Source organism: Hemiscyllium ocellatum, chromosome 10 (genome assembly GCF_020745735.1).
Source record: "Hemiscyllium ocellatum isolate sHemOce1 chromosome 10, sHemOce1.pat.X.cur, whole genome shotgun sequence".
Taxonomy (NCBI): Eukaryota; Metazoa; Chordata; class Chondrichthyes; order Orectolobiformes; family Hemiscylliidae; genus Hemiscyllium; species Hemiscyllium ocellatum.
This window is the reverse complement of record NC_083410.1, coordinates 37,577,945-37,590,763: the sequence shown is the minus strand read 5'-3', so window position 1 is coordinate 37,590,763 and position 12,819 is coordinate 37,577,945. Positions and strand designations below refer to the sequence as shown.

The 12,819-nt window shown below is 38.4% G+C and overlaps 1 protein-coding gene across 1 annotated transcript; it reads right to left on the bottom strand.

Moving 5' to 3' along the window:
* Nucleotides 1-1,165: 1,165 nt before the first annotated feature.
* Nucleotides 1,166-11,509, bottom strand: LOC132819725 (cytochrome c oxidase subunit 7A-related protein, mitochondrial). Its single transcript, XM_060831408.1, has 3 exons — nt 11,371-11,509; nt 4,702-4,839; nt 1,166-1,753 (listed from the first exon to the last, which is right to left on the bottom strand). The coding sequence occupies exons 1-3, from the start codon at nt 11,497-11,499 to the stop codon at nt 1,610-1,612; spliced, it is 411 nt and encodes a 136-aa protein (XP_060687391.1). The 5' UTR covers nt 11,500-11,509; the 3' UTR covers nt 1,166-1,609.
* Nucleotides 11,510-12,819: the final 1,310 nt, after the last annotated feature.

The following is a 12,819-nucleotide window of genomic DNA, read 5'->3' as shown; positions in this document are numbered from 1 at the left end:
TATTAATTGATTGAAAAACATTTTTAACTTTAAAAGTGCTTTTATTAGCATTCATTTTCAGCACTCTATATCCTTTCAACCCCTCTGCACTGAAATGGAAATTGGAGTCTACATATGACAATAAATGACAGAACTGTGAAATTATGTCAAATCTAGTAAGGAAGACAAATCCAAGAAGGGGCTTGAATCAGCACAATGATAAAACTATTGGAGTAGCAAATGCTGATACCTGTAAGTTATTAGTAACAAAGACAAAAGGTGATATGAATCTCTATCCAGAACTCAAACTTATTGGTGACATTAAGTGTTCCTATTTAAAGCAAGAATTTTTTTTTAGCTGACATTGCAGAAGAGTCGTTTTAATAACCATATTTAAATGATAAGAATAATCAATACACCTCAACCTCAACTAAAGTTGAGTTCCTTCTCGTTCTCACCATTAGCATTCAGACTGAAAATGTCACGAGTTCTAACGTCAAGTGTATGTTTATGACAATGATTCAGAACAGGGACACCAAATGAACATGATTTTCTGGCTACCTTTTGTGTTAGCTAAACTGATATTTAGAAAAGTATTTCCTGTTTCTTTTGATATTTTGAACTTATTTTAGGCTTTAAGATAACAAGTTATCTTGATCGCCATTCTGCACATAGTAGGTAAGTTCCAAAAATTTGAATGAAATGTTAAAATGCATTTGCTGAACTCAATCATCAATATTTCTGTCAGTAATCAAAACTGCAAAGATTGTGTGTTTGTTTAAATGTAACAAAACAAAATCATTATAACTGCTGCACATGAAAAGCAAATTACAATACCTTTGACTGACAAAAAATGCAACAAAATACTCAGTGTGCTGGTCAGGCGAAGCAGAGAATTTGCAAGAAAATATTCTTAATGCAAATTTTAGTGCAATATTATTATAAAGCTGGTGACAAAATGCTGAATTGTTTATAAATCTCCACAAATTAAACAGAGAAAAAGAAGAAACAATTCTTTAAGCAAGACTAACTGCCCCACCAGCAGTGAACCTTGTATATTGAAAGATTAGTACCAATAGCAACATTTTTTTTAAATGATCGTGGAACTATGCATATTCATCACCAAAACAGCAAATTAATCTGCCCAAAAATTATTTGTAAATGATCCAAGGAAACATTACCAAAGTTCACTTTTAGAACTTTATTTTAGCAGCACAAATATAACTGAGATTGCACATCATTTGCACAAAATATTATGACAATGATGAATAAGAGTTCCTCACAAGATAGACATCTGTTCTGATGGTCTTCGTGGCAAGTGCAAAAACTTCCAGGTCCCATCATCTGTGGCACTATGTTATATTCACCTAATCAATTTTAAATACATTTTCTCGAGCACTTCACATGATTCAATGACAATTTCTATCAAACCTAATCATTAAAATTAGGCAGAATCCTGGGCCTTGGAATTCCCACCAAATCACAGATTAAAGTTGATTGGTCAATCTCATGTCCAAATTTTAGATAAACTGCTAGAAATAAACTTAGAAATCAGTAAACAGATTACAACTGTACAGAGGATTATTTGACAGTCCTTGAGTTGAGATTTTGGAATAATAATAGATTTTTCTCAGTTGTGTTTTTTGGGCTGGGCTGCCAGAAAGAGCGCTATCAAGCAGTAAATGGTCCCGCCAATCGTCAAAGCCATTGTAGTCCTGTATAGTAGTCGATCAGGGACACCTCGCTTTAAATGTACTGGCAAACCATCTGGCTTCTAGAAAATAAGCATGATAAAAATTTTAAAGTTAACACAACAATCACACTCATACAGCTAACATCTTTTTCCTGATTTACCAATGTTCCCTCTAACTTAGGAGGTTGCTAAGCAATCTACAAGATGCCCCACACATTGAATACAAGTTACACTCTCTAGGCTATGATCCACATGCAACCAAGCAAATAAACTTAAAGGTTCTGTGGACATTTTGTTTGAAAAAGAAGGAACATTGGTTTTAACACTCAAAAGGTGTGCAATGCATTTGTGATGGCCCCGTGAACTTTTATAATTAAGACAAACATGTGAATATACTTCAGTATAGACAAATGTGATAGTTTATTGTGCTAGGAAGAGGAAAGGATATACTTCCTAGAAAATAGTTATCTAAATGGAGTAGAAATATCCTGTATGGAGTAGAAGCATCTGGGGTCCAGACACCTTTTAAAATCACAAAGGACTAGGTAGAAAGTAGATAAAGAAAAACAAAGTGAATAGTTGACAACCAGAAAAAAGAACTTCAAGTTCTCTATCAAATAAACTAAAGAAAAATAAGGAAAACCCTTTTTATGCAATTAACAGATTTTGGAATGCATTTGCTGTTAGCAGACGTTATAAACATTCAAAGGAAATTAGAGAAGTATTGGAGGGGAAAAAGAAAAGAATTGCAGGGATACAGAAAGAGAATACAGAAGGAAAATAACAGTAACTGGGTTGAAACAGTCAGAGCAGACTCTATTCTTCTGTGCTGCATGTTTCACAAACATACAAGAACAGTTAGCACAGATCAATAAAGCCTAAAAAACAAAATACTGCACTGGGTTCATTTTGAAAATTACAGAAAGGCACAGACGTTCATATTGCATCGAATTTTAGTTAAACCACATGGAGTACTATGAATTGTTCTGGTCTCCATCTTATGGAAGTGATTTACAGATACTGAAGGTAAACAAAAGATATTTCAGAATGATACTGGAATTAAGTGGTTAAACCTATTAGGAAAACTTAAGTAGGCTTGGAGCCTATTCATTGGAAAGGATAAGACTGATACGTGATTGTATTGAGGTCTTTAAGATGATAATAGCTTAAGACTGGGTAAATACATATTTGTGTCAGAGCCCAGAATGACAAAACAGAAATATTATAGTCAACATTAAATCATATACGAAAATTCAAGAGATGTGTCTTTATCCAGAGAGCGAGAAAGCTATGGACCTTACTTGTTGATGTATTTAAGGTGACTAACACAAGTATATTTTAGTGAATAGTGATGTCATTCGAGGTGGAATGGATGGGAGGTGGTTTACATGGAGCATGACAACAGCGAACCATTTGAGCTGAATGAGCGATTTGTTTTGTAAAGACATTTCCCAATGCCCTCTTTTTTTAAATCTTTACAGGATACTTTTTAACAGGTCAAAACAAATTTACTCGGATGTTTGTAGAGTATTTTAATTAAATCAATGCTGCATTAAACCAGTTTCACTGGGAATGTTTAAAGCAATAAATAATTCAAATAAGGCCAAGTTCAAACAGTGAAAAAAAATTTTAACAAGACAGGAAACAAGCACTTCGCAATGGTGTGGTGCCATTTTCTGAAAAGGCTGATTATTAGGACACTTCCACTTCTAGACAAAAATAAAAATCAGCTTTAAGGGTTTTTAGAATCACAATGTCACAATACATGTTATAACTAAAGCCTAAAATATAGTTTAGGCACGAACTCCAGGCTCCCAAGAGATATGTTTTGGTTCTGTACACAACTAAATTCAATTTTTTTGCCAATTATTTTGTCTCCTACAATTATTCCAGTTAGTCTTCAATATTCACAATTCCTTCTGCTCATTTGAAGTGCAACTTGAACCCATGACCTTCTGACTCAAAGACAAGATGTTCCCACTGATCCATTGCACAAAACTCCAGAAGCTCCACAAAGATTCCTTTTAAAAATGATCAAAAAGCTGAACGTGTCAGGACCAGACAGCAGCAACTGTTGACATCTATCCTTGTCTGAAAATTGCAGCTTCTTAGCCAACTCTTTATGCCTGGTTACTGTGTAGCACAATTCCAAATATACCTTATTCAAAAGGAAGGTTGTTACATATCTATTAACGCAGCAACCACTAAATATTTCCTTCTTTAAACTCAGAAACCTGAGTAAAGGGTTATTTCAGCATAATGACCATCTATCTACAGCTTAAAAAAATGGTTAGAAAATAATTATACTGCATAGAAAACCCAGCTATACTGCTGTTAAGAAAATCCCTTGCAACAGCTATTCTCAAGAACAGATATGAGAATTGTTAAATGTTGGAAGTGACATATTTGAGAAAAAACAACACAGCCAAATGCCACTCTTTCTCTGAAAAAGTGACTCTATAATTAAGAATCTGTAGCTCCTGCTGAGTGTTGAAACATACACCATACACATTGCTGAGGTGGTATTTGGCCTAAATATAGTAATCTAAAATTTGCTTCATTAACTGGTCTGTATTGAGTACGAGGGCCAGTTTACATAAATTGTAAATGCTATACATTCAATTTGAAGAAGTGAAAACAATGGACAAAATAGACATGTGGAAATATAGTGGGACCCTATTACAATTCAAATGCAGACAATGTGCAGAGACATTCATCTGATCTAGCCAAATTCAAAGCTTATAACAGTGCATCGTTTCTTAGATTTCCGAGAGAAGAGGTTGTCACATTATTGCTTAATTTGTTTTGAGCAACAGATGAACATCCTCAGTAATTGATGCACTACACAACCAGAGCTATAATTTCATGAGTGTACATGTAAGATTATTCATCATATTACCAGGACTCTAAGGTAATAATGCAAGATCACGAATGATCCTTTATCATTTCTAAAATTCTTTGAATTCCTTAAAAGGCACAAGTAGTTTGAAATATTTTTTGTTGTAGTTAAGGCAAACTTTGATTCATACCTGAAACATTTGCTGGAAATCAGGCACCTTATTCCGTCCTAAGAAGTGCATTCCTCCTCCTTCCAATTCAGATATGGGTTTTGTGGGTGTAGCAAAAATCATAGTGGGAGTTTCTGTGGAAACTAGAGGCTTCAACCCCTATAAGAATGATTAAACATAATCAGTGAAACCCACCAGAACAGTCCTATGCAAACTCCTGAACCTGATAAATTCATCACAAGTAGGAACTAAATTGCCTGGAATCCAAAAGTTTCCTTAGCCTTGTGCATTATTTTGAATAGGGATTACTGTACTGACTAGTTACATGTAGCCATGGAAGTATCTTTTTAGACAAATATACTGATTTTAGTACAAAACTGCTCACATACATTTAAGCAATACAACTTACAACAATGTGTATCTGTACTTAATAATCTACCAGCATTCAATAAAAAAGTGAAATTCACACAAAGAGCACTTCACTTGTTTGTGTAATTTTACAAACAACTGCACAAAAATGGCTAAATTACAAGAAACCTTGCAAATGAATACTGAGATCAATACCCAATGACGCTATAATATCCAATTTACTAAACTAAAAATGCAAAATGATGTATGGATTCCCTATCAACCATTAGTTTAGGGTAACAAATCAGAACATTCCTATGTTAAGGACCCTGAAGCAATGCTTTGCCTGAAAAGCTCCACTTGGAATAAAATGACATATTGGCTGAGCATAGTTCAAAACAGAAAGCTTTGTCAAAATATGCATTTTGCAGCAATAGTTCAAATCTTTGGATGGCCAACTCGACTTGCTCTCTAGCTAAGGGGCATTTATATTCACTAAAACCAACATAAGACCAGCAAGTAACAGTTACTATCTCTGTTTCACTGATACACGTGATGACTCGGCCATTTTTGCAATTCAAAACTTTGCTATTTCTTTTTAATTCCCAACTCCTTCCTTTTTTTTCCTCTCATTTTTAATAAGTTTCCTCCACTTTCTCTTATACACTTATCAACACTGCATCTGTCAGGCTGAACATTCTTTGGCAAAGTGAGAGTTGCTTCAAGGTCAGTGGAGTGATTCTTGCTGTTAGGGCATGCGGGTATTCTTGCCACATCTTACTAATTGGAGCTTCAGTCCTTATGGCAGTAGCACATTAGATTTCTGCCCCATGTTACCACCAGAAATTCTACAAGCAACTCACCAGAATCCCAGAAGGAGCCACCTTCTCTCGCGCCAGTGTTAGATTGCAAAGACCATTGCACACCAGGACAGCCAGGGCTGCCCTGCCTGATTAGAACATAGAACATTACAGCACATTACAGGCCCTTCGGCCCTCGATGTTGCGCCGACCTGTGGAACCAATCTGAAGCCTATCTATCCTTTACTATTCTATTTTCATCCATATGTTTATCCAATGACTACTTAAATGCCCTTAAAGTTGGTGAGTCTACTACTATCGCAGGCAGTGCGTTCCACGCCTCTATTACTCTCTAATAAAGGAACTACCTCTGACATCTGTCCTATATCTATCAACCCTCAATTTAAAGTTATGTCACCTCATCTAGCCATCACCATCGAGGAAAAAGGCTCTCACTGTCCACCCTATTTAACCCTCTATTATCTTATATGTCTCAGTTAAGCCACCTCTCAAACTTTTCTCTAATGAAGACAACCTCAAGTCCCTAAACCTTCCTCATAAGACCATCCTTCCATACCAGGCAACATCCTAGTAAATCTCCTTTGAACCTTTTCCAAAGCTTCCACATCCTTCCTATAATGCGGTAACCATTATAGAAGTTGTCACCCAGGTTAGAGCAGTTTCAACCTCAAGTAATGCTCAGCACTGTAGAAAGTAAGTCAATGTCCTAATACATGCCAATGGCTTAAGTGCCACCATCCTCTCTCTTATACTTCATAGTAACTCCATCTCTGCTATTGTACTCAGCTCCTACCAATGCTCATGCTCTACCAGTCTCACAATGCATACATCTTCCCAACTCACCCTCACACACCCTAACCTGTGACATACCAACACTGCACACCATCTGTGCTGCCTACTCACTTGGTCTGGACACCAACAGTAAAACTCTGTCACCTACTTCCATCTTCCAAAAACTGGTGTTTCGGGTTTAGTTAAATATTACTTAGTTGTGCGTATCAATCTATCTTCACTCATATTTACTGCACTGCTTCACTGCCAAAAATGACATTGTGACATACAGCATATTTGACCATCTCCAGCAGGATTCCTCAAATCACTCAAAGATACACAGATAAGCAACAGTTTTTTTTAAACCACCACCTCCTACGTGCAAGACTAATAGACATTTAACAGAACACGTAGGAGACTAATTAGGTGAATGGATCAAAGAAGACAAACTTAAGTGATGGTATGTTGACTTAGTCTCATTGAATGATGCATTTTAAACATTAAGACCATATGAGTGCAAGCCCATAAGATGAAGTACAGAAGCAGGGAATTCAACCCATCAAGTCTGTTCTGCTGCTCAATTAGGTCACAGATAATACAATAGTCCTCAACTCCCTTTGTGTACCTTTTCCCCAGAATCTTTGCTTCCTTTTCTAATTAAATCAAATCTGTCAATGACAAATGAATATACTTAACACCATAACCTGGACAACCCTCTGTGGTAGAAAAATGAAGATTCATTACCGTCGGTAGAAATTCCTCATCTATCTTAAATGTGTGACTTCTTATTTTCAGACTTTACCTTCTGCTTTTAGACTCTCCCATAAAGAGAAACAACCTTTTCTCATCTGCCCCATCAAGCCTGCTAAAGAACCTTGTAGATTTTCATAAAGTCATCAATTATTCTTCCAAGTTCCAAAAGGTACAGTCCCAACCTAATCAACCTCTCTCATAACACAGTTCCTCCATACCTAGGATCAGCCTAATGAACTGTCTTCAACGCAGTATATCTAGATAAGGGCCCCAAGATGGCTCACGGTATTCCAGCTGTGGTCTGACTAGTGCCCTTTACAGATTTAACAAAACCTCCCTATTCTTATACTCTCTCCCCTTAGAAATAAAGGCCAACATTCCATTTGCCTTCCCAATTAACCAATGAATGTGGATGCTAGCTTTTTGTGATTCATGTGCAAGGTCTCCCAAATCCCTCTGTTTGGAGGCCTTCTACAACTTTCTCCATTTAATTAATATTCAGCTCCTCTATTCCATCTCCCAACTTTTTGCCCATTCTATCTCTATGCAGACTCTTTATGTAATCCTCACCACTTGCCTTCCCGCTTATTTTGTGCCATACAAAAGCTGGCTGTAATACATTCCCTTTCCTCAGTTAGTTATTAACATGTTAAAAATTGATTTGAATTCTTCAATAGCAGTGACAGTGAAACTGCCACCATTCATCACTAGTACTCCTCTAAAAGAGGCAGTAACTTCTGGAGCCTGCAAATGTGCTATTAAAATCAGAAATCCAGACATAAAAACATGCCTGCAACTTTAATTGATTGTCAAGAGATATTTTTAAAAGTTCATAAATAATCAAGACTAAAACTTTTCACAGGTTTATAAATTAACTCCAGAATGGTAAAATTTGAACATCCAATACATGCTTGAAATCCCATAAAACGTATCCCAGGGTGTCCAGAGTGACAGATGTAAATCCTGAAGCAACAACAAAATCTTTTCTTTTGCCTGACATAGGGTCTAGATATGAAAAGTAGATGCAGAATAGAGTAACCATCAAAAACAATTCAAAGATTTTGCTGCACTTGAACTGCAGAGTACATCCCTAACTCAAGCATGTCAACCTGAGTGGCAGTGTTTTTTAAACAGGATATCAGTATTATTTTCAACTATTCTGGGATCAGGAATTCTAAAAACTCACAACTGTCTGAATGAAAGAAATTTCTCATCTTAGTTCTACTTATTCACAAATAATGACTCAATCTCTCATTAGACAATCCTTTCATACCAAAATCAATCCACTGAAGGTTCATTGCACTTCTTCCCTCCCGAGTAAGAATACCCTGCCTTAGGCAAAGAAACCGAAAGTGTGCATGGTCCTCCAGTTATGGTCTTAGTGAGGCTCTATGTGATTACAGTAAGTGATAAGACCTGTAGTAAAGGCAAATAGAATGTTGGCCTTTATTTCAAAAGGGCATTGAATATAAAAGTAGGGAGGTTTTGCTAAATCTGTACAGGGCACTAGTCAGAATACAGCTGGAATACTGTGAACAGTTTTGGGGCCCTTATCTAAGGAAAGAGATTCTGGCATAGAACGTAGAAAAATACAGCGCAGTACAGGTCCTTTGGCCCTCGATGCTGCGATCCAAGCCCACCTAACCTACACTAGCCCACTATCCTTCAACTGCCTATCAAATGCCCGTTTAAATGCCCATAAAGAGGGAGAGTCCATCACTGCTACTGGCAGGGCATTCCATGAACTCACAACTCGCTGAGTAAAAAATCTACCCCTAACATCTGTCCTATACCTACCACCCCTTAATTTAAAGCTATGCCCCCTCGTAATAGCTGCCTCCATACGTGGAAAAAGGTTCTTATGGTCAACCCTATCTAAACCCCTAATCATCTTGTACACCTCTATCAAGTCACCCCTAAACCTTCTTTTCTCCAATGAAAACAGCCCCAAGTACCTCAGCCTTTCCTCATACGATCTTCCTACCATACCAGGCAACATCCTGGTAAACCTCCTCTGCACCCGTCCCAGTGCTTCCACATCCTTCCTATAGTATGGCGACCAAAACTGCACACAATACTCCAGATGCGGCCGCACCAGAGTCTTATACAACTGCAACATGACCTCAGGACTCCGGAACTCAATTCCTCTCCCAATAAAAGCCAGTACGCCATGTGCCTTCTTCACAGCACTACTTATCTGGCTGGCAACTTTCAGAGATCTGTGTACATGGACACCAAGATCCCTCTGCTCATCCACACTACCAAGTATCTGACCATTAGCCTAGTACCCCATCTTCTTGTTACTCTTAGCAAAGTGAATCACTTCACACTTAGCTACATTGAACTCCATTTGCCACCTTTCTGCCCAGCTCTGCAGCTTATCTATATCCCGCTGTAACCTGCCACATCCTTCCTCATTGTCAACAACTCCACCGACTTTCGTATCATCCGCAAACTTGCTCACCCAACCTTCTAGCCCCTCCTCCAGGTCATTTATAAAAATGACAAACAGCAATGGTCCCAAAACAGATCCTTGTGGAACACCACTAGTAACTGCACTCCAAGATGAACCTTTACCATCAACTACTACCTTCTGTCTTCTTCCAGCCAGCCAATTCCTAATCTAAACCTCCAACGCACCCTCAATGCCATACCTCTGTATTTTTGGAGTAGCCTACCACGGAGAACCTTCTCAAACGCCTTACTAAAATCCATATACACCATATCTACTGCTTTACCCTCGTCCACCTCCTTAGTCACCTTCTCAAAGAATTCAATAAGGTTTGTGAGGCACGACCTGCCCTTCACAAAACCATGCTGACTATCCTTGATCACATTATTCCTATCCAGATGTTCATAAATCCTATCCCTTACAATTCTCTCTAAGACTTTGCCCACAACAGAAGTGAGACTCACCAGCCTATAGTTACTAGGGTTATCCCTACTCCCCTTCTTGAACAAGGGAACCACATTTGCTATCCTCCAGTCTTCTGGCACTATTCCTGTAGAACGGCATTGTTGACTGTTGAGATTGTAGTAAGACACTCTAACACTTTACTCCTTTTGCAATAAAGGCTGACATAGCATATGATTTCCTAATCACTTGTTGTACCAGGATGTTAGCTGTTGATTTGTAGGCAAGGTAACCCAGAACTCTCTGAATACTAATATTTTACATTATCACATTTAAAGAAAATCCTGGTTTTTGATTTTTCCTACCAAAGTAAACAAGAATCTTTTTGCGCACACATTCAACATTTTTGTGCCCATTCTGTGGTCACTTTGCCTCTTCCTTACAGATAACGTTTTCCCCTAATTTTGTATTGTCAATAGAATTGGATTGTACACACAATTGCCTTATCAGAGTCATCTGATCCTATCCAACCATCTCAAAAGTGCAAAAATTGAACATCAGGCAAGGAACATCAGCGTGGTCTCACCAAAACCACACCTAGGGATGAACAGCCTGTCTTCTTACACTGACATGCAAAACTAACTATAATAGTCAAGTCCCTCAAGTGGAAGGAAGAACTGGTATTTTCACAGTCAAAGATCACACAACACCAGGGATTATTGTCCAACCAGTTATTTACCTGATGAAAGAGCAGCGCTCTGAAAGCTAGTGCTTCCAAATCAACCTGTTGGACTATAACCTAGTGTTGTGTGATTTTTAACTTTGTCCACCCCAGTCCAACACTGGCACCTCCACATCATGCTATTGTCATTCCAAAGCTCTTCACAACCAATCAGGTACTTTGAGAAAGTCACTAAATGCACTTTTATCAATTTATGAATAAAGAATATGGGTAGGATGTTGAAGTCAGGTCGGAGTGACCTTGATAATGAACGGGTCACTGGTCTCCTTTCCGGTCAGTCTGTCCCAGTGAAGAAGCAGCAGCTCCCCCACAGCAAGGTCAAGCCGGGCACCCGGCTGCAGCTTCGACAGGAGGCCGCCTTCACTAGTACCTCACCATCCCTCCAGCCCACCGTTTCCTACCTGCGGGCAATAGGCCACAGGCCCAGCCCCACCACTCAGTCTCTGCGTGAATCCGTTAAACTTATAGAACATGTTCAGCCCTGACGTCGGGACACTCCTGCGACAGAAAAGGCATCCAGCAGGGTCCATCCGTAAATTGTCGCCGCATACACACGTCATCTCGGGCGTCCCTGCTCCGCCTGAATGTTCCTGCCATATTAAAGAAAACCTTTCTCGTCGAGGTGGGAGCGCGCTTTAGTGACTAAAAATTGAGTGTGATTTAAAGTGTTGAATTTATTGCGTATATTTGCCGATGTATTGAGCTGAGTCCTGTAACTTTGAAGGAGAAGCGACTGCAAGGTATGTGGTTAATCGACGGGTCCATATCTGTTGAGTTGTTTTGAAATTAACCTGTTCAGAGATGTTACCTCTAGAGTAGGTGGGACTTGAACTCGGACCGCAGAAAGCTGCTGTTTGTGCCAAATTGCTGTCAGGTTGAGATTATATAATTGTTCACCTTACACTTCTCTTTCGCTGTCAGTCCATTCTGGGTTTTGTTTTGCCCATGAATGTTTACTTTTCAAAATAAGTCAATCTCTTGAAAAGAATGTTTGACAGACCCCATTATACCCATCCTGTCTATGCTGCCCCTTTGATGGAGCAATTCACTAATGCTAGTACCTTGCCTGTTCCACTCAGTCCTGTTATTCTCTTCGTTTCAGATAATGCATCAATTCCCATTAAAAAGTCTTAACTGACTGTGGCTCCACCACACCACAAGGCACCATATTCCAGATCCTCACCACTCACTGTATGGAAAATACTTTTCCTTGTATTGGTATTATTTCTTCTGCCAATTACCTTAAATCTGTGCATTATGGATCTCTATCCTTCCACAATTTCTCTCTATCTACTCTTTTTGGAACTTTCATGATTTTGAATACCATCATCAAGTCTCCTTTCAAACCTCTTGGAATGATGATCCATTTTCTCCAATGTTTCTATATACTGTAACTGAATTTCCTCACACTTAAACAATTTTAGTGAACTGTTTCTTCTTCATCCTCTCTAATGCTTTTGTATATTTCCTAAAGCAGGGTCCCAGAAATGGACAGAATGCTGCAAATGAAGCTAAATCAGTGATTGATACATAGTTAACATAATTTTGTGAGTTCTTTACTCTGCACCTCTGTTTATATAGCCTGGAATGCCATGTTTTGTGAGAGAATGCAGCTCTTATGTATCACCACCCATGTACTCCCTTTACAACTATATTCTTTATACTATCTCTGCATTCTTCCAACCAAAATGAATGACTTCACATTTCACTGACTAGTCTTGAGTAGCTGGACTTATCTTTACACCCTTAGAAGATTGGAAAGTGATGGTCAGTATCTCCATAGTTTCCATCTTATATGCTTCAGTGTCCTTGGATTCATCTCGTTGTGTCCTGGTGTCTTATTGACTTTA

What these genes read in the sequence shown, in the direction of transcription:
- LOC132819725 (XM_060831408.1), bottom strand. Translation starts at nt 11,499, where the DNA reads ATGGACCCTGCTGGATGCCTTTTCTGTCGCAGGAGTGTCCCGACGTCA. An exon ending in CTGTGGCCTATTGCCCGCAG is followed by an intron (nt 4,840 to 11,370) that starts GTAGGAAACGGT and finishes TCATTCTTATAG; the next exon opens with GGGTTGAAGCCTCTAGTTTC. An exon ending in ATTTCCAGCAAATGTTTCAG is followed by an intron (nt 1,754 to 4,701) that starts GTATGAATCAAA and finishes CTTATTTTCTAG; the next exon opens with AAGCCAGATGGTTTGCCAGT.